General features: G+C 40.2%; 1 protein-coding gene across 4 annotated transcripts in view; it reads right to left on the reverse strand.

Annotated features, from left to right (window-relative positions):
• LOC132834396 (protein unc-13 homolog A-like) overlaps positions 1 to 22,419 on the reverse strand; it is a 575,505-nt gene that overhangs the window by 24,922 nt on the left and 528,164 nt on the right. For all 4 annotated transcript variants that reach the window (XM_060853271.1, XM_060853270.1, XM_060853267.1 and 1 more), the window contains 3 exons: positions 19,681 to 19,737; positions 18,744 to 18,824; positions 7,468 to 7,615 (listed from right to left, as the gene is read on the reverse strand). In XM_060853271.1, coding sequence (XP_060709254.1) covers positions 7,468 to 7,615; positions 18,744 to 18,824; positions 19,681 to 19,737 — 286 coding nt within the window. The remainder of the gene's footprint in view (positions 1 to 7,467; positions 7,616 to 18,743; positions 18,825 to 19,680; positions 19,738 to 22,419) is intronic.

The following is a 22,419-nucleotide window of genomic DNA, read 5'->3' on the forward strand; positions in this document are numbered from 1 at the left end:
GGCTCTTCAGAAAAACTCAACACAATCGACTGTGTGGATAGCCTGTTTCTGTCCGATATTAATCTATGATTCTTTTCGATGTGATCCTTATTATTTGACTTGTCCAATTCCTGACATCTTATTCTTCACACCCATCTAAATCTAGTGGACATTGTTTTATTATGCATTCCTCTTTTAATCCATAGACTCTGTGTTCTGATTTCCTCGTAAGATTGCAGAAACTTGCTTATAAAGTGAACCATTTGGGTTGGCATGGCATCCATAATTGCTGACTGATGCACTCGGAACACCTTTTAGCATTTTAACTGTATTAAGAGGGTTTGCAAGTGTGTTTAGATTGATGTATCAGTTGTAAGTTGATTCTAATTCACAAGGAAGTGCACTGAGTGCATTTGTGTGTTTATGAGACCACAATAAAACCAGGCCAAAAGAAACCTAAACTTCTCATTTGTTTCACTATCAGTTTTTTTAGGAATTTGTTCATGCATTACACATACACACATTGGAAGGTGCAATCCCAAATAGAGAGGGGCTGTGCAAGGAGGTGTGATTAGAGAAGCTTGAGGTATACAATCTGCAAAGCAGAATGCTTTGGTAAATCTCAAAGGTTTCAAAGTTTACTGAATAATAGATTCAAAGTAAACCCTGATAACCTTTTCAGGGGCATCAGAGGGCCTCAAGGATTGAAATAATCTTCCAGACAAGATTACATAATTAAAATCATAGGTGAGGCACAATGTTCAGATACAAAAAATTGGGGTTGAGGTGGTTGAGATTCAAAAACATAGCTATTTGTTGCCTTTGACTGTTCTTGTGTTTTTGTTCTGTTTGGTTGTAACAAATAGAAAACACAATTCATTTCACTGCAGTGTACTTTTCAATTTTATAAATCCTCTGGGGATCGCAACAGTTGGCAAAGACGAGCTGAGACTTGAGTTTACAATAAATCTCATCTATTTTGCAGTGACAGGTCAATGTGATGCCCAGGGTTGCCATGTATTTCTCAGCTTTAGTCATTCTGAGAAGACCACAGTGAGCAGTACCATTTCATTGATCACGACAACGGTGAATGACTAAAACTTTGCTTTGATTAGCGCAATCATGTGATCACTCTAAACACAGAATAACCTAAAAAGTACCTCAAATGGGTTACAACAGAGCTGTTGCAGTTACTGGATCAACTTGGCAAAAAATCATTTACAAAAGGGTATTCTTTTGGAGGACAATATTATTTATCAAAAGAATGTATGCTTTTACGTTTATCACAAAATATAATTAGTGCCGAGGATGCTGAGAATCAATTATAATGATAAATTTTGCATTTTAAAAATGTTTTTCTCATTAAATAATGTGCCTCCTGTTTTTAAATTCGGGATGGGAGCTTCGCTGTCAAGACCTGCATTTCTTGCCCATCTCTGATTGGCTGACAGACATTGCAGCTGAGTCACCTTGATCCTCTGGAGCCCAGAAGCTGTTGATGCACTGATAAGGAAGGGGCACCAGCACAGTAATCTTGGGACAATAAAGGAACACAATACAATTCCAAGCCATGATGGTGACTGGCTTGAAGGAGGATCTCCACACAGTGACATTCATGTACACCTATTGCCTTTCTTCATATAGGTGTAGAAGTTGCATATCTTAGAAGATATTGGAATAGGAAACTAGGGGAGGTACTGGAGGATTTGAGCTATAGAGAGAGGCTAAATAGGCTGGGACTGTTTTCCCTGGAGCATCGGAGTTTATAGATGTTCATAAACTCATGAGAGGCATGGATAGGATAAATGGACAAAGTCTTTTCCCTGGGGTGGGGAGAGTCCAGAACTAGAGGGTATAGGTTTAGGGTGAGTGGGGAAAGATATAAAAGAGACCTAAGGGGTCACCTTTTCACGCAGAGGGTGGTACGTGTATGGAATGAGCTCCCAGAGGAAGTGGTGGAGGCTGGTACAATTGCAACATTTAAAAGGCATTTGGATGGGTATATGAATAGGAAGGGTTTGGAGGGATTTGGGCCAGGTGCTGGCAGGTGGGACTAGATTGGGTTGGGATATCTGGTCGACATGGACGAGTTGGACCGAAGGGTCTGATTCCGTGCTGTGCATCTCTATGACTCTATGTACAGAACAACCTTGGTTATCCAAACATCAATTATCCTAATTTTGTATTATCCAAACAAGATCTCAAGGTCCCGTAAAAATGTTACCTGAATAATCAATTATCTGAACAAAATACTCCCGCCCATCTCATTCAGATAATCGAGGTTGTTCTGTACTCGGTAAACAGTGCAACCATTGTGCTCCATGGTTTAGACAGTGAAGGGTTATGCTGGTGAAAGGAGTACCAATTGAAAAGACTTGGTCCTAGGTTGAGTCAAGTTCCCTCAAAAACTGTCATTCTAACCATAGCTCTTGAGTTGAGCTATTTTGACTCTGTCTAGACTGAGGTTGTAATGGGTTCTGGTACTGGGATGACCTTGGAGTACCCAGACTGATTACAGGTGAGTAGGTTATTACTGTGTAAGTGCTTCTTGATAGCGCTGCCAATGACACCGTCCAACATTTTGCTGAAGATTAACAGTAGACTGGTGGAGTGTGAATTGAATTGGTTGGATTTGTTCTGACTTTTGTGGATAGGACATATCGAGCCAACTTTCACTTTACTGGGTCAATGTTGTAAGCTTACAGGAACAGTTTAGCTAAGAATGTGACCAGATCTGCTGCACAAGTTATCAGGCATACAGTGTTAATAGGCATATAATGAGGGCATTGCTAGAGCCCAATGCAATATACAGTGCCTGCAGCATTTTCTTAATAACACATAAGGTGAACTGCACTGGCAGAGATTGGCATTTCTGATGCTGAAGACCTCAAGAGGAGGCCAAAGCAGATTATCCACTTTGCACTGTTGGCTGAAGATGGTTGCAAATTATTCAGACTTAGTCCTGCACGAACATACTCAATCCCAATTTGTGGAAGAGGACGTTTATCCAATTTGTACCTTCTGCTGGTCCTGTACTATAATTCCAGTACTAAAATGACTCCATTTTGGACAGTGCATGTTTACTAATTCTCACAGCTTTACCAAATCTGAGGTGCTTTATGAAATGTTCAGATTAGGATTAACAGTACAGTTACTCTATGGATTGTCTGAGCACTTTTTATCCACACTCGGTTTGTTTCTCAGTTAAGCGATTTACATTTAAATTCAGCAGGTCGGCAGAATCTGTGGCGAGAAAGCAGAGTCAACATTTCGAGTCTAGTGACCCTTCTTTGGTTCTGAAAAAGGGTCACAGGATTGAAATAGTAACTCTGCTTTCTCTCCACAGATGCTGCCAGCAACTTTTATTTTTGTGTCTGACTTCCAGCCTTTCCTGCTCTTTGTGTTTTATCATTATTAAATTGCTTTGATCCAGGTTTAAATTGTTATTAAAAATAATAAGAGTGCAAGCATTTGTTAAAATAAAACATGATTTACATTCCAATTAGTCTAATAGTTTAAAATCTGTTTTCTTATATGTGTTGATCTTCCGAGGCACTCCCACCCAAGACAATGCTCCATTTGCTCAGTTTTGTCACACAGTTACCAGGGACTCTTCACTATGCTCCAAATTCCTGGGAAAAATCAGTATGTTATAAAGAAAGTTACTGCAAATTTGCGTCAAATTCATATGAGCTGAATCAGTTGATAAACATTATAAATGATTTCATTCACACCAGTTAGTGTGAATTTCTGGTGGGGAAACTGGTGACCATTAAACTCCATTTGGAATGCCTCAAATGGAAAACAAACTCCATCCACACTTCTTGATGCCGCGGAAAGGCTGCCAACATCAGCAAAGACCCCTCCCACCCCGGTAATAGAAGGGCTTATGCCGGAAACATTGATTCTCCTGCTCCTCGGGTATTGTCTGACTTGCTGCGCTTTTCCAGCCCTACACATTTCGCCTCCAACCTCCTCCTTCAGGCAGAAGATACTGAAGCTCGAACACGTGCACCAGCAGGTTCAAGAACAGCTTCTTCCCAGCCGTTATTAGACTGATGAATGGACCTCTCTAATTTCAACCTAATGTTGACATGCTTTTGTGCACCTCCTGTGCAGTTGTAACCTTGTATGCCTCACTCTGACTAAACACCCAATGATCTGTATGTCCTTGTATGTTATGTACTGCTGTACTGTACTGCTTGCAAAGCAAAACTTTTCACTGTACTTCAGTACATACGACAACAAATCAAACCTAACAAAACTCTTCATGTGCGAAAAGTGAGCAAACAACATGCAGACTGTCCATAAAAACTTCTCGAGAGGCAATCAGGTCTGTCACTTCAGCCATTCTTTCTCTCATAAGAACATAAGAGATAGGAGCAAGAGAAGGCCAGTAATATCTTCAATCTCACTCCACCATTCAATGGGATCGTGGCTGATCTACTCAAACACCATTGCACTGTCCCCACACTCTTCAGTCTCTGAACATGCAGAAATCTATCAATCATGATTATATGTCCAAATCCTGCTGGGATACAGACTTCGAGAGATTCACCAGCCTCTGAATGACGAAAATCCACCTTAATTTAGTCCTAACTGATCTGTCCTTTATTCTGAGACTCGGTCTCCTGGTTCCAAACCCCTCTAGTCAGGGGAAACATCCTTCCTGCACATACATTGCCGATCAGAATGCAAGGGCTTTGTATATTTGAGTGAGGGTCTCTGTCATCCTTTTAAGCTCCAGAAAATTTGGCCCAGTCCATTTAATCTTTCCTCACCCCAGGAATCAGTTTGGGGAACCATCTTTGCACTTCTTCTGTGGAATGTATGTCTCAAGTTATTTGTTCTTTTCTGGCAATTACTACTTTATGATTTTGTCATAATCTACCAAACATTTCACAGGATATTTAACAATATATTAAACTTATAATAAATGATTAATTTTCTTTTGAGATCCAAGTACTATGCATTCCCCTGCCTCCCCTTAAATTTGTAAACATTAATATATATGTAACTACTTCAGAAAGACATCAAAACAAACTCGATAAAAGGGCCTGTATGAAGGATTTTCATGTTGCAATGTATCTTCAGCACTTAAAGAAAACAATCTTTAGATTCCTCTCAGAATGACATAATGAAATGTGCTAAATCACACATTAAAATGTCAGGTATTTAATGGTAAGATCACAATTTTAATGAAATCAAGCATGAGTCAGAAATTCTATAGAAGCTAAAATATGAAACAAATTCAACAAAAAAATACTCTTTTTATGGTCATGTATAATCATTTTCCAAGTTTTGTAATCAAAAATAAATATATAAAATCCAGAAGGCAAGTAAGAATGGGTTACTGGATGTCTGTAATAGCAAAATGAGTTGATTTATGCCCTGTATTGCCTTTCACTTTCATAATGAATGGACTGGGGACACAAAACACTTGCAATTACAACTCAGGTCAATTTCTAAGTTGCAAATATTGTGCTTTAAAACATGGACCATGGCATCATCTTGCGGGGGCTAAATTTACTACAATGTAAAAACAGCAAGGCTACAGAAAGATTTATGATATGAAGTAACAGGATAATTGCACAGGACTTGCCCACAAATTCATGTAAAGCAGAACTTTGAGAGAGCTGAGGCAGACCCCGAAGTAGCCCAGTATTCCGACAAATACATTTTATGGCAAAGAGAATTAAAAAGTGATGTAGAGACAATGTGAGATGTCTCTATTTATCTATTTGTTCAAACCTCCCCACAGCCTGACCTTGTACAGGCATTGAAAATGTCAAGAGGTAGCTTTGGAAACCTTTTGCTGCTTAATGTGTTGTCTTCAGACAATCACTGTGTTGTGCTGTGTCTCATCTTGAAATTATTCAGCTATTCATTGCAGGAGGCAAATTCCTTGTGGGCCAGTCTCTTTGCCAGGGTGACTCCCCTTTCATAAAACATTTACAGCACAGTACAAGTCTGTCGGCCCTCCATGTTGCGCTGATCTGTGAAACCAATCTGAAGTCCATCTAATCTACACTATTCCATTTTCATCCATATGTTTATCCAATGACCATTTAAATGCCCTTAGAGTTGGCAAGTCTACTACTGTTGCAGGCAGAGCGTTCCATGCCTTGACTACTCTCTGAGTAAAGAACCTACTTCTGATACCTGTCCTGTATCTATCATACCTCAATTTAAAGCTATGTCCCCTCATGCTAGCCATCACCATCTGAGGAAATGCAAGATAGGACCACAGTTTGGAAAGTTCTTTGCTTCAGCCACACTGGCCAAGCATCCTTGGTGTTGGGGTAGGTGGCTGTTCTCATCCTCTTCCTTGCTGGAGGGAATGCCTGCTCGTTGAACTGTTCCACCACGCCTGCATCAGGCTTCATGAAAGCTGATCAACTCAATGGTAGAATCTTCCACCTCGTAACGATGGTGGGTTTTCATTTTGGTACCGTAGTTTTCCACTCAACGAATTAACTTCCCTTTGTCTCCAAGTGACTTTCTCGCAGGTTTAGCTGGACTTGCAGAGACTGTGCTCTGGTGTCACCTAATGCAGCTCCAGTTAGCTGAAGCAGAAATATGACGAGTGTGCACAAACACAGCTAATCTCCTGTAGTCAATCCGGCAATTTTGGCTCATCCAGGGCATTGGTCTATTAAATTTTCTGTTCAGCAGCTGGGAATGGATGCTTACTGCACCATAAACAGAGGTTTGGCTGACCTGAATTTGAATCATCACAATTCCACCCTATCAATCGATCAGTAATTTCCCACATTTACAACGCAATTTAATGCTTTTGCTTGCTCAAGTAATGCAGATGGGCAATACCTAACAATTACCTTTGAATCAAAAATGTAAGTACAAATTAAAGCTCAGGTGTAGCGACACTGTTCTGATTATCTTGGAGCTGAAACTCAGAAATGGACTATCTGGCATAAATAGAAAGGAATAGTGCAATTGGTCATCATGAGTTCTCACATCGCCTCTCTCCCAAAGTTGCTTTCACTGCCACCCCCACCCCCACCCCTACCCCCCCAGGTTACATATCACCTCAAAAACAAGTCCACTTCCATGTGATTGCCATAAATTGACTTTTAGGAGCTGTACATATTTCATCAATGTATTCCCAAAATATTAAACCCACTTTCATCTGCACTTCATCTCCGGCAACAGCATAAAAATAAATTATCTGGCCATTATCCCACTGTTGTTTGTGGGAGCTTCCTGTGCATACTTTGGCAACTGTGCTTCTTATTTTACAACAGTGACTATACTTCAAAAAAATTGCTTAATTGCCTGTAAAGATCATTGAGATGTCCTGCAGACATGAAAAGGTACTATAAATGTAAGGTCACATCAAATATAGACAGAAGTATACTAAAGTACAAAACAACATTGAAAGCTGGATAAAACATGCCACGAAATGGCTTTTTATGCTTGCATATTACTGATGCAATATAATTGGATATTTATTATGATGGCCCTTACCTTGTGAAGACTGGGTGCTGATAAATTTTTTAATCAGAGCGTCAGTAGTTTGAGTGTAGAGGCTAAGTGCATATTTCAAGGACTGCATGTCTGGACTCTTTTCTAGGAATGTCTTCTTGAGGCCATTTCCTCCAGCATGGAAATATTGCTAAAGGATGGAGAAATGCATCAAGTAAAGAAATTAAACAATGTGAACATGGTAGAAAAACCACATCAATGAGACCAATTTTTATAAAGTCACTATCAAATCTGCTGAGGGACAAATTCATACAAACACGTACTTATACTCTACAGCCGAATCAGATTGTTAGTCTAGAAATCATTTTTATAACTTGGAAATTAAGTACATTGGGCCATGACAATTTTCACATGTGCCGCCCATAGTGGAATCCAAAACCTGTCAATGGGATAATTTTACTTATTCTTGTATTGACTGAATGCAGCAAATATCAGAAACTGGTCAACTGGGTGTACAAGGGAGTCTATTTAAATTAGCGCACCAAATATTTAGGAGTATCTGTCATACAGCACTCCTGGTCACACAATTGTTTGTATTTGCTACATTGAGATTCAGTATTTCTCTTAAACAGAAAACAAGGAAAATGTATCCAATCAGAGACAGGTTCGTACTTTACTATAGATTACTTTTTAAATGCAAGTACAAGAATAACAAGCAACAAGGAACAAGACTACAACATAGTTTTATTTCCTTATATAAATTTTGTTTTATTATAACTCATGAATTCATTCCCTACGGCATTCTTGCAGCTGTGTTATTCTGTATTGTTACCACCATATTCAAGGTTAAGAGATTTGTATGAAATGGGCATTGCTGGTTAGGACAGCATTTATTGTCTGTCGTTCAAAGCCCTTGAAGGTGAGGGTGAGCTTCCTTTTTGAACCATTGCAGTCTGTGTATTGTAGATAAAGGCACAAACAATAAATCCTCCTTTACAATAATTTACAAAGAAATCTCGCAAGTTGACCAGAATCACTATAAAATAACTCATTAAGCCTGCACTCCCACTTGGTGAGATCGTGATTCATCTGATTGTGGCCTCAACTCCTCCTTTCTGCATGGTATCCCCCCCTCCCCAACCTCCCATAAATGCTTGATCAAAACTCTCTTTAATTCATCCTTGAATATATTTAAGGCCCTCATGTTAACTACCCCCTGTGGAAGAGAACTCTAAAAGAGTAACGATCCTCTGAAAGACGCAAGTCCCACTCCTCTCAATCTTCAATGGGAGACCCCAATTGTCTTTTGAAACTGTATCTGCTAGCCCTAGTTTCTCCTGTGATGGGACTATTCCCTCAGCATCTCCCTTATTGACCCTCCTCAGAATCTTACATGTTTCAATAAGATCACCTTTCATTCTTCTAAATCCCCAATCAATAAAGGTCCAACCTTTCTCCGAAGATATTGCCTTTCTCCCAGAAATTAGCCTGTTGAACACTGAACGTCTTCCAATGCAAGAGTACCCCTCCTTAATTAAGGCCAAAACTGCATGCAGTACTCTAGGTTCAGTCCCACCATTGCCATGTACAGTTGTGACATACTTTCCTGTCCCAGTCCCCTTGCAATGAAAGCCAATTTTCCATCTGCTCGTTGCTAACTTTTCATGATTTGTGGATGAGGACTCCCAGAATCCCCTATGCAGCAGCATTCATAATCTTTCTCCATTTAAATGTTTTTCTCAAACTACTACAGCATTTGTGTACTATAGGCAACAGTTTGTCTGCTCGATTCTGATGAAGTTGGGGCCCATTTGTGCTGGGGTCAATCATTCTCTAGAAACTAGACAGGAACACCTATCAACTCAATTCTTTCAGACAGTTAGAACTGGCTTAGGGTCCATCCAGCAGCCAGTTCAAGTGAAAGGTCAGGGATGCCTGGTTAGATGCAGCTTTACACATTTCTCAAACATACTGTAGTCATATTCATCAAACTACAGGTAAGTAACGAGATGACAGTCAGTTCTGAAATTCAACTCTGCCCATAATATGTTTTCAAACAGGTTAAAATAAACTTTTTTGTAACTTGTTCTCCAAGCAGAACTTGTCTAGTAACTGGTTGAAATTGTGCAGTTAATGACAACAGACCTGCTAATGAGCTCAACTGAAATTCAAAATAACAGTGATGAATTGACCCAAAGTGTGATCTTGCTCAGTGAACTGGGAAAGTGCCGTTGTCAGCTGTTTTGATCACTTTCTGACGAAACAAGTTGAAGTAAAAGTCGAAGAAAGTCGAATGTGACTGCCAAATGATCAAACTGCGAACTCAGACGTTCATTCTGGTAGGTCAGAACAGATCCATCAACCTTGCAAAATGTGTTTTTTTATTTTGGCTACCTACCAGAGCTTAACTCAATTAACTTCATCCAAAATTGAAGAATCAATTAAACAAAATAATAGATTTGTAACGGAAAAGTAAATTGCTGGTAAAATTCAGCAGGTCTGGCAGCATCTGTGGAGAGAAATTAGAGATAACATTTCGGGTTGAGCGACCCTTCCTCAGAACCCAAAATGTTAACTGATTTCTCTCCACAGATGCTGCTCCACCTGCTGAGGTTTTCCAGTAACGTCTGGTTTTGTTGCTGATTTACAGCATCCGCAGTTCCTAGAGTCATAGAAGATGTCCAGCACAGATACAGACCCTTGGGTCCAACTCGTCCATGCCGCCCAGGTATCCTAACCTAATCTATTCCCATTTGCCAGCACTTGGCCCATAACTCCTTAAACCTTTCCTATTCATATATCAATCCAGGTGCCTTTTAAATGCTGTATTGTATCAGGTCTTTTGGTTTTTACTCAGTAGCTCGGAGAATGTGGGTATACAGTATATGCTGAAGATGGGGTGGGGGAGGGGTAAACGATAGGTGGAGATGGAGCCCAAAGAGAGAGGAAAATAGTTGGGCAGACAAATGAATGGGTAAAGCTCAGCCTGAGGGAATCAGTAGCTGTTGATGGGGGACCATTAGTGACTGACAATGGGATGGTTGCAATAGCGAGCTATGTGATGACAAGGCCTGGCGGTTAGGACGTGGGAGGAGGTGCTTAGGCCCTAACATTATTGGATTTGATATTGAGTGCAGAGGCTACAAGGTCCTCAAGTGGGAAATGAGATGTTACCCTTCCAGCTTGTGCTGAGCTTCACTGGAGCACTATAGCAAGCCTGAGACAGCCCAAGTTCCAGAGAAGCTCAGTGCACATTACCTCTGCTTTCTCTCCACTGACGCTGCCATTGCTGCTGAGTTTTCCTTTTAGCAATTGCTCCTCATGTTTCTGATTTACAGCATCTGCAGTTCTTCAATTTTTAAAAAAATATATTTGGAATATTGGGTGGAATTGTAAAGGAGAAAGTGAGGACTGCAGGTTCTGGAGATCAGAGTCAAAAAGTGTGGCGCTGGAAAAGCACAGCAGGTCAGGCAGCACCTGAGGAGCAGGAGAATCAACGCTTCAGGCATAAAGCCCTTCACCTGAAAGGTCGATTCTCCTGCTCCTCGGATGCGACCTGACCTGCTGTGCTTTTCCAGCGCCACACTTTTCGACTGGAATGATAAAGTCCCACGCTGTTTGTCCCCTCTGCTTTTGTGTTGGCTCTCAAGGCTCATGCAATTCAACTTCAACTTCAACTTCAAAGGGCATGGGAGACGCAGGCAATCCGATGGCAGGGGCAAGCTCCCTGGTAGATTGTCACCAACCAGTGACAATGCAGCAGTTAAAAGTATAAAAGAATCTCCTGGACAGACAAAAAGGCTCTTTACCAAGGCAACAGCTCTACTGGCCATCTGTATTCTATTAGTGCATCATTCCATCTCTGTCAGAACCCTTCAGTATTCTCCCTCCCCCTCAAACCTCTATCCGCAACACTCTTCATTTATTATTCATTCCATTCAATGATGTCCTTTGTTGCAACCTCTCGTACATGCTCTTGTTCCTCCCGTTTGATCACCCTACGGCTTCCTTTCCTGGCTTAGCTCTTCTCCATAACCTCAAACTTACTGAAACCTCTGCTGCATGTATCTTGCACGAGTCTTGTTCAACTATTACCAGATCATTGTGTCTTCATTTTCAACTATAAAGAGAGGCTGATTAAGCTCGGGTTATTTTCGTTGGAATAGAGAAGTTTGAGGGGGGACCTCATTAATATTACTGGGATTAGGAGGAGCATGGGTTGGGTGAGTAGAAAGCAGCTGTTCCCCTTACTTGAAGGATCAGTAACAGGAGGCCCAAATTCAAGTCTTATATGCTGCAGATGTATGTCTGAACAAGTTGATTAGAACTATCTTAATTTTAAAGTGAAAGGCAGGAGGGAAGTTGAGGTAAACCTTTTTCACCCAGATGCTGGTGGGGAATCTGGAAATGCATTGCCTGGGAAGATGGTAGAAGTGGGTAATCTTATAACTTTTAAAAATACTTGAATGAGCACTTGAAATGTCATAACATTCAAGACAATGGGCCTTGTGTGGGAAAGTGGGATGACTGCAATTAGTGGCATATTTTTGATGCTATAGACTTGATGGGTTGGCGAACCTCTACTGTACTGAATGATACAATGATTCTATGATTAAATCCATTCAACTAAATTATATTTTAACTGTTCCAAGGTTTTGTCCCATTCTACCTCTGAAATCACATCGTGTTCTGTTTGTAGCCCTGAACACTCACTTCATCCGCTTCTGTGTCTCCTTCCATCCGTCCCTTCATCCATCATATATGACTATCCTTAAGCAACCTTCACCCTTTGATCTGACTCTCTCTACCTGGATCCCTCTGCCCTTATCTCCGTCTCCTGATCAAAGTTTGAAACTTTATTCAAAATACACCGAAGCTTTATTACCCTTCTCATTGCGCTTCTGTGGTGCATTCATAGAGTCTCACAGGAAGGAAACAGATCCTTTGGACCAATCAGTCCAGGTCGAACATAATCCCAAACTAAACTAGTTCCACCCTACCTGTTCCTGACCCATATCCCTCCAAACCTTTCCTATTTGTATACTTATGCAAGTTTCTTTTAAATGTAACAGTGCCCACATCTATCACTTTCTCAGGAAGTTAATTTCACATGCTAACCACCCTCTGTGCAAAACAATTGCCTCTCATGTCCTTTTTAATTATCTCTCCTCTCACCTTAAAAAGAAAGACGCATAGTCTTGAAATCCCCATTTTAGGGAAAAGCTACCTACCATTAACCCTATCGGTAACTTGTGTGCTTTTATAAACTTTCACAAGGGCACCTCTCAACCTCCTACACTCCAGTGCAAAAAATCCCAGCCTACCCAGCCTTTCTTTCTAACTCAAACCTTGCACACTTGGCAACATCCTGGTAAATTTCCTCTGAACCCTCGAAAGCTCTCTCTCTGGGCTTCAGCTCCATCTATCCTTTACTCCTCCCCCTTGTCCCCACTCCACCTTCAGCAATATATACCAACCTTTTCCCAGTTACAATCAGTTTTGAAGTTAACTCTGTTTTCTCTCCACAGATCCTACCAGACCAGCTGAGTTTTACCAGCAATTTCTTTTGTGTTACAAATCTATTAATTCATTTTTCAGATTTATTTAAGTTTAGAAAAGGTTAAGTTAATTAAGTTAGGTTCAGGTAGATAGCCAGTCATGAAAGCACCTGAGATATTTCTCTACATTTAAGTTGCTACATAAATGTAAGATGTTGTTGTCCATTCCATAATGGGTCCGGAAACAATCTTTTCTCATTACGCAGTAGCTACCCATTACCCAACTTACATTAATTTGCTATAAGTAAAACATATCAAACATACACTGGAACTTACTTCTCAATGTAGCATCATACAAATGGAGTTTATTTCCCCGCATTTGTGTGCTGTATTGGTGACTATAACTATCATCATGTCTCGCAACTATACTTTATCTAGGTGTTCTCTGATCACATACCAGTAGGAAAATCCTGCTATAGGTTTATGAATAGAATGCTCTCACTGGGATTACAAAACTGTGCTCCTATTCACACTTTTACTTTATGCTGATCTTCTTAGCATGTCCAGTGGTTGTCATAAATCCTTCTCCTCCTTGTCTTACAACCTGTAAAGCAACGTGCTAACTCAAACATAAATTCTAATAAAACAACACGGATCAGAGGTTAATTTAGAGCAATGGCAAGGACCTACAGGAAACAGCCCTTTTTATTTAACCAGGCATTTAATTATGGTGGCATCAAGTTCCTTGCACTGCTTTACACAAGAGAATACAACCCTTTGATTTTCCACACCTCAGCTGTGCTTTATTTACAGAACATTTCTGTTAAGATGTGACCTGAAACAATGTCATACTAACAGGAAGAACTCTGACAGATTTTGGTACAATAAGTAATCCCTGAAGATGTTTATTTGAGGTTGTTGTTTTTGGCAGCAGCTTCAATAAAACTGTGTGGCATTGTTTAGTCGTCATACCGGGTCCCGATGATCACTCATGCGAGTTTTCTTAGGTCAACTACAAGTGGTTCTTTTGTAACGTGACGGTTGCATTCTTGTGCAACCCCGCATTATAGAAAAATTGCATTTTAGAACCAGTCCTTGAAGTGTTGGTGATGTAATCGGTGTTTACAGCCAGCACACGTTTTAAGAGTTTGTGCTTTAGAAATGGTGCCCCCGATTTGTTTATTGTGTTGCAGCAAAATTACATTAACGAAACGTGTGTTATAGAAGAACGATCTGTAATTGAAATATATTTGCAACTGAAGAGAGGGAAAAATGTGATGGATTTTACGCTGGAATTAAAAGGGGGCAGGTCAAATGGAACAAAAGGGGAGGCCAGGGTTTGTTAAGAGTTTGATTAAATAACAAAGATGGCAAGGAACAAAAGGCAAAAGGAATGATAACTGTGGTCATAAAGAAACAATGCACTGGTGCAGACTCAGTGGGAATAGCAGAATAATAGTTTTGAAAGCAAAAATATGAGAAAAAGATACAGACTGGCATTCTGCGGGGTAAAGAAATCCAGGCAGAAAGGACAGAGCATGATCTGATGTTGAATTCAATGTTGAGCCCAGAAGGTTGTGAAGTGTCTAATTTGAAAGTGAAGGGCTTGTTTGACAGTTATCTACACAAGTGTTAGACACACTGATAAGGGAGAACTGAAATCCCAGAGAGGAAAAAAAAAGTGTTATTGGACCAGTGAATGATCAGTGTACCATGGGAATGGAGACCAGTAGAGGCTACTGATCCTGAAACCAGCAGCACTGGTCATGGCAGCAGTAACATGGCTCCTGAACAGGGATGCCTCTGTTCACTTCCGCCGCTGCCTGTAATCGGTGTGTTTGTTGAAAAGGAATGGGTATGTGCTTTATTAATCCCTGAATATGTGAAAAATTTAATCAATCAGTATCAATCCTGCTATAGCGTTAAATATAGAGGATTATTTATTCATGTAGTCAACTCCAAAAAGTGAATGTTGCATCTCTGACTGGGTCTACATTTACTTTTGGAATAAAACAATCTTGGAACAATAAATGATTTCTGAATATGGCATCAATTTCTTGCTAAATGAGTGATTTTATTCTGGTACAGTATGAAGGAAGCTGGTTGAGCAGTATTTTTCACTATCATTCTCTTAGAAGCATCAGAGCATTCTTCCAATGTTTATAATTTCTGTGATTCAAAGGTCAAATAAAGAAAAATGTGATAGTTTCCCACAGAAACATCAATAGATCCATCCAGAAATAGGCATATCTCCTCATCTTTATTTCCAAAGGAAAATCCAACTTCCAAGGTAATCCCACATCCCAGCCTTTCCCAAATTGAAACAAGAGCAGGCAGTTTGGACAAAGGAAAACCTACCCAATGTGACAAGTAGGGATTGAATACTGTTAAATTGGGCTTAGATGGATTCCTGTTAGGCGAGGCAATAAAAGGTCATTGAGGTTAAATGGGAAGATGTCAGCCATAAGTGGCTGAGCAGAATTGAAGGACCGAATGGCCTACCACGGCTCCTAGTTCATGGAAGTGCTTTGATCTCTGTCCAGTAAGGACAGGTTTTACTGGCATCTGGGAGACGGTGGGTGGGCTGGGTTTGGGAGCGGACGGTAAAATCACGGAGGGTGCCCCAAATGGACGCGAAGAGTCTGCCCACTTCGAGGAGTTGAGGAACCGATAATTGGTGGCTATTTCACAGGGCCATTGGCACTATGTCGAGGCTGGGGATAAGTCCTGTTTCACGTGGGCCTGCCCTGACAAATGGAGGTGGCCTCGGATAGCAACATGAGAGGCCAGGCTCGACAAGGCAGTAAAGGACCCTCTCCACTAGGAGCAGTTCCCCTTCTGACCGCCTGCACCATGAATTTATAAAAAGGTATTTCTTCATCTCCTCTGACAGCTCGCTGTCTGAACCAGCAGCTCCCCAAATCATTGTCTTTAACTGGAAGGTGGATACACAGCAGTGCTGACAGCCAGGGTAAACCCCCTAGCCAGAAAGCCATGAAGGAGGACATTCACTGACAGGAAAATCTCATACAACAGAACAAATCCTACCAGGCAGTCAAGCTGGTCGAATGAATGGTCTGATAGTTAGCAACTATCCTTTGTAAATAGTTATTGTTTAATGGTTAGTAACCAACCTGATTAAGTAAAGCAAAACTGACAAGTGCTCAAATGGCATAATCTTGATTTTGTTTATGTCCTGATAAATCTTAAAAAGTAAAATTGTGACATTAGTCAAAACAGCTACTGTGTATGTTCACATTATTGTGAAGTAATGAGTTTTATATAAGTTTGCAGGTGTTTGTTCACTTTCAGGTGAGTTGAGAAAACTGATTTATACTATCAGATCTGAAGAAAGGTCACTGGACCCGAAATGGTAACTCTGCTTTCTCTCTACAATGCTACCAGACCTGCTGAATTTCTCCAGTTATTTCTGCTGTTGGATCTGATTCACTCACTGGTGTGGTGTAGTGGTGGTGTCCCTACCTCAAGGGTGGAAGGTCCAGGCTCATATCCCAGCTAACTTGGAAGTGGGCCTTGATATGTCCAAACAGGTCAATTTGATACTACCAGTGGATGTAAGGTACTGAGAGTCAACTCGCACTGACAACATCTTACAAGGTGACAGAAACTACATAGCAGAATAGTCACAAAAATTGCTGAGTGTTCACCTTTCATTAATGCTATTCTGCAAAATTAATTTACAATGAACTCCATTAACTGCTGCATTTAAAATAATTTCATATCCAACAAGTGGATGAAGATTTAATGCTTCATGAAGAACGATTGCAGACATCAACTTGAGTGAACTCTTTGGATCGCACTCTAAGCTGGAAGCTTCTGGCGATCTACTGTCAAAACTAACAGGATGTAACTAATCCCACACGTTTTAATGGATATTGAGAATGGGTGGGTTATCGGACTCAAAATGTCAGTCAGGAACTATAACACGGATCATGCAGACAACGGCAGATGAAGTCAATTTTTCTGGGCTGAGACACTGAGTTCCATAAAGCAGGAGGAAATCAAAGCTAACAGGCTCTGTGATGAGGCAGTACCAAGTGCCTTGTAAATATGTTAGTGGAAGTTGAGGAAGCTGCTTGCTGTTTTAATCATGATCCCTGCTTTACTCAGGCCCCTTCCTTCATCTCTTATTCTGGATTATTGACGACTGGTGCCAGCTTCGGCTACCACATGCTGGGAAGACTCACTGACATAGGGCTGAATCTTACTTTTCGATTCAGTGTGAGTCATGTCGAGTTGGATGGATTGATTCCCTTGATGAGGCTGAATGTGACGACTCTCATCCTACCTTATTAAACTCGCTGCATTAACTGGCAGTCCACTCCCTCTGGGAGGCCTGCTTGATTACATTGCATTTCTGGAACAACCTGATATCGGGAATTATTCTGCACGCCTGGCACAGGCTCCATCTTTAAAAGACCATTGTGTACCTGGGCTGGCACTGCCAGTCCAGAGCTGTCCTGCTTGCTTGCTGACATTGGCTCACACATGGCAGACAGGGGGACATCAGCAGCCCTCTGAGTGGGCAAGGACATGGTGCGCCTCCTGGACAGGGTGGTGCTGAGGTGGCATTTCCTCTTCCCCAGAGGACCAGCAGTGAAGGCTGTGACATCAGAGCTGGCCTGAGGTTACCAGTCAGGTCAGACATCTTGAGGAATGCACAGCAATGTAGGAAGAAACACAATGTGCCTTTCCCCAATTGTTTCATCATTAGACCCTTAATTCCAGATTTGTATTGAATTCAAATCCCACCATCTTCTGCCTGGGATTTGAACCTGCATCCCAGTAAAGTACCTGGGTCTCTGAAATAACAGTCCAGAATATTACCACGAGGCCATCACCTCTCCAAAGTAAGCAGATGGTTTGAATCCCCAACAAATTTACTTTCTTACCAGTAAGCAAAAATAACTAAATCCTGTGACTGACAGTCTGAAAGGTGGATTTCTTTATCTTTTAATGTTCCTGGTTAAACTCAGGGTGTCTGCCACAAGATCATCATTATAGCAAGTGACCTGAAGCTGAGGGAAGTCAATATCTGATATTTTCAGCATGCCATTGCTTCCAATTTTTCCATTTACTGACATCAATAGTTTACCGTGGCCCAGTCTAAAGGTGAATTTGACCTAAGGAAGGGTAACATCTCATGGGAATAAAGTAGTTTAATAATATTATACATTTTAGATGATTTAACACAGGAATTAAATAAACGATAAATGGTATCACTTGGTCAACAACAATTTCATATGTAGGACGTAAGTCGAGTTCTAATAATTTGAGGACATAATAGAGAGAGGATTTTTCCAAAACTAGCACAAACAGAATTTTAATAAAAATGTTGTCAGGCTGTATGTTGACAACATTAGTTCAATCATAACAGAAGTAACTGTATTGTAACAAATGGTATTTGGCTTCTTAGTGAAATAACAACTCAATGAACACTGCCCTCTGTCCTGGGTACTAGCCATTTATAACTGAACTGAAGAACTCTACAGGGACAATATTAGGCTTTGCTTTGCAGTAATGTGAAATGATGATGGGAAGGAAAGTTGGTCAGGACACAAAATGAGCAGTAAATTCACTGTCAACCATCCAGCACCACAATCCAAAACCGTTCCACCTGTTGACAGCTTGTGGAATGTCAGTGTGTGATGAGTTTCATTTGGAGACTGAAGATTAATCCATTGCCAGTGAGAAAAATACTCTGTCTTTCTTTTTCCAAACCTTTATGTGCTGTCATAATTAAATGGGGAAACATCAATGCAGCTGTGTCCACTCAGAATCCAGAAAATATAAAGTTACCTTTATTGTAGCCAACACTACTTCCATGATAGCACACTGACGTGGACTGAGACTTTTGACCTCTTCTCGAATCACATGATCCTATTTGAAAAGGATATTAACAAAAACATGTTCAGTTTACTGAAATGAATGAACATTTCAAAGTAACCTAACAGAGAAATTACTCAATGAGATCAGTTTGCCAGAAGCCTAGATCATACCAACAAACTACTGGGTACTGTTAAAGGATCTACGGCATTAGATAACCTTTACAGTAACAATCAGGGTTTCTGGACTGAAAAATGCAGCACTTTAGATTCAGGATACAGATTCATCTTGTAGGAACATTTTTAATAAAAGATGATGCATTGTATATTTGTTAAATTAACACAGTATCTTGCATACATTCACACATGTTGTTATAGCAACTGTATTTGATAAAGAGTGGAGCTATTTAATATGTGTCAAACTGAAGTGATATGTAGAAACTCCAGTGTGACAGGATGGGCACAAAGCAAAAAGTTGAAATTTCCTGTCTATCACCAGCAAAAGCTTTGCTCATCCATCAATTAAAAATAAATAGAATGAGCTCTGATTTCCTAATTGTTTTAGTTGGATCTTGGGGGAATGTATTCTTGCAGCATTAAAAAAAAAGCAGTAGTTTTTATTTTCAATGAGAAATTTAGTTTTTGTAATACACGAGGGAATATTATTTGACAAGTGCATGGGAATTATCAGTCACAAAAGTGTAATGCCCATTTTTTAAAAAAATTATGCAGATAAGCATAATTCAAGCTAAGAATCCTTCAGCGTTGACTACACTGTGTATAGTATGGATTCACATAAAGAATTCAATTGTTCGTGTATGAGATATGGGTGAAAGGTATAGATTTCTATAAGGAAAGGTGGTATGAAACATAAACATTCTATACCATGCCAAGTATATTTATATTGATACCTTTAGTTTTGATAACTGGCCCAAATCCTTAGCTGCACTGAAGATCATCTGTGCTCCCTGGGTGAACAAGACAAAAAGAACATGATATCAAGTCAAAACAGTTGGCATGAATGTAGAAAATATCCTTTGAGCAACTACTTAGCTAAAAAGATTTAAAGGATCTGTAAAAGTGACCTTTTATGTTTAAACTGTGGTCAAGATTTTATGTGAATAAAATGCAAAAATAATTGACACTGTCTGAACTGATGTTAGGTTTGCAACATTTCTTGCTTGCAGACCATCAATATGACAAAGTCCAAGAAAAAAAGTCATTGCAGCAGGTTGATCATAATTATGTGCTACTCCAAATCAGTATGTTATACAGCAATGAGGTAACAATTGCCAAATGCTGATATTTATGCACTGGGGAGGCTGACAGGGCTAAAGCAAGACTCTTCAATACAATTGGTTGTTCGCTAGGCCTGTTTAGAGGGTGATAACGAGCCAACCATATTGCCATGGCTCTGGGGGCACACATAGGCCATATCAGCCAAGGATGACAGCTTTTCTTTTTGAAAACAAAATTATGACCAGATAGACTTTGAAAACTAGAAACAAAATACGGCTGCTGCTGGAGATCTGAAAGAAAAACAGAAAATGTTGGAGAAGTGCTTGGGCTGGCAGCATTTTTAAAGAGAGAAAGAGAGAGAAAGAGAGAGAGAGAGAAAGAGAAGTGACTTTTGAATTCTGTGACACTGCTTCAGAATAGGGTTCAGAAATGGGTTTCTCCAGCATTTTTGGCTTAGATTTTTACCAACATTGCTGGTACTAGTTTTGTTTTAATACTAGATTCATTTAAAATATTGAAATTACATTTCTCAACTTCTGAGATTTGAATTCATGTTTTCAGATCATTAGTCCAGGTCTATAGATTATTAGTAACGTAACCACAATGCTACCATAGCCCCTGTAAGAATTTCAAACCAACAGTGAAACTTTACAGGACCCACAGACTGTCTGCGACTGTCACAGACTGGTTGTCTTTTTTATAATCAATGAAAACAAGTCATCCGTTTCTAAATCATCAAACAATTTGTTTCACTTGAAACCATGACAAATGAGATAATGAAACAAAATGTAACATTGCTCCCTATGCTTAACATCATGTAGGTGTCAAGACATGCAGAAATCTACATAAAATGGTTGTGCCCTACATAGTCACAGTATAGTGATAAATTGTTGACTTACGTAAAACAAGTTATGAATAAAGAAGCCCTTGATGACTGTAACTGTATGTAGTTCAGTAAGTTGAGTTACATGCTAAGGGTCTATATTAGACAATAAGACATTTAGCTACAGAAGCAGAATTAGATCATTCAGTCCATCGAGTCTACTCTGTCATTGGATCATGGCTGGTCTGTTTCTTAACCCCATTCTCCTGCCTTCTCCATGTAACCTATGATCCTCTCATTATCAAAAACCTCTCAGATTCTATCTTGAATTTACTCAATGTCTCAGCCTCCACAGCCTTCTATGGCAATAAGTTAAACAGATTCATCACCCTCTGGCTGAGGAAATTCCTCCTCATCTCAGTTATAAAGGTTTATCCCTTCACTCTGAGGTTGTGCCCTCAGGGCCTAGTCTCTCCAACTAATGGAACTATCTTCTCCACATCCATGCTATCTCGGCCCCTTCTTACTCTGTCAGTTTCAGTGAGGCTCCCCCTCACTCTTCTCAACTCCATTCAGTACAGATCCAGAATCCTCAACCACTCCTCATGTGACAAGCTCCTCATCCCCAGGATCATTCTTGCAAACCTCCTCTGGACCTCTTCCAAGGCCAACATATCTTTCCCTAGATACAGGGCCCTCAACTGCTCACAATATTCCAAATGTGGTCTGACCAGACCCTTATACAGCCCCAGTGGTACATCCATCCCTGCTCTTATTTTCTAGCCTTCTCAAAACAAATGCTAACATTGCATTTTAATTCTTATGGAGACCAATTCAGCCTTATATCCTTCTGAAATCAAGGACTGCGTATCATATTTGAAGCTGTCAAGCAGAAGTTGAGACTACACAGATTACATCAAAGTATTTGTCTTTAGGCATTCCTGTTCATCAGGCAAACAGATATCAGCATGACTAATGATGGAAGTCTAAAGCTCCTGGAGAGACCAATCTCTGTGGGGATGCGCACCCTCTGATGTTCATAGTTAAAAATCACACAACACCAGGTTATAGTCCAACAGGTTTATTTGGAAGCACTATCTTTCGGAGTGCTGCTCCTTCCTCAGGTGATTGTGGAGTATAAGATCTAACACACAGAATTTATAGCAAAAGTTTACAGTGTGATGTAACTGAAATTATATGTCAAAAACAACCTGGATTCTTTGTTACGTCTCTCATTTTTTTAGAATGATCATGTTGGTTTCAGTTCTTTAATATGTAAATTGCAGAACTTTTTGAGTTACTTTCTCAAGTGAGCTTTAACTATTGGTGTCATGTTGGCCCAAATAACGCACTGAAGGTGTGAACACACCTCACACCTCACAATCCAGGTCGTTTTTGACATATAATTTCAGTTACATCACACTGTAAACTTTTGCTATAAATTCTGTGTCTTATGATCTAATATTCCACAACCACCTGATGAAGGAGCAGCACTCTGAAAACTAGTGCTTCCAAATAAACCTGTAGGACTAGAACCTGGTGTTGTATGACTTTTAACTTTGTACACCCCAGCCCAACACTGGGATCT

This window comes from Hemiscyllium ocellatum, chromosome 39 (genome assembly GCF_020745735.1).
Source record: "Hemiscyllium ocellatum isolate sHemOce1 chromosome 39, sHemOce1.pat.X.cur, whole genome shotgun sequence".
NCBI lineage: Eukaryota > Metazoa > Chordata > Chondrichthyes > Orectolobiformes > Hemiscylliidae > Hemiscyllium > Hemiscyllium ocellatum.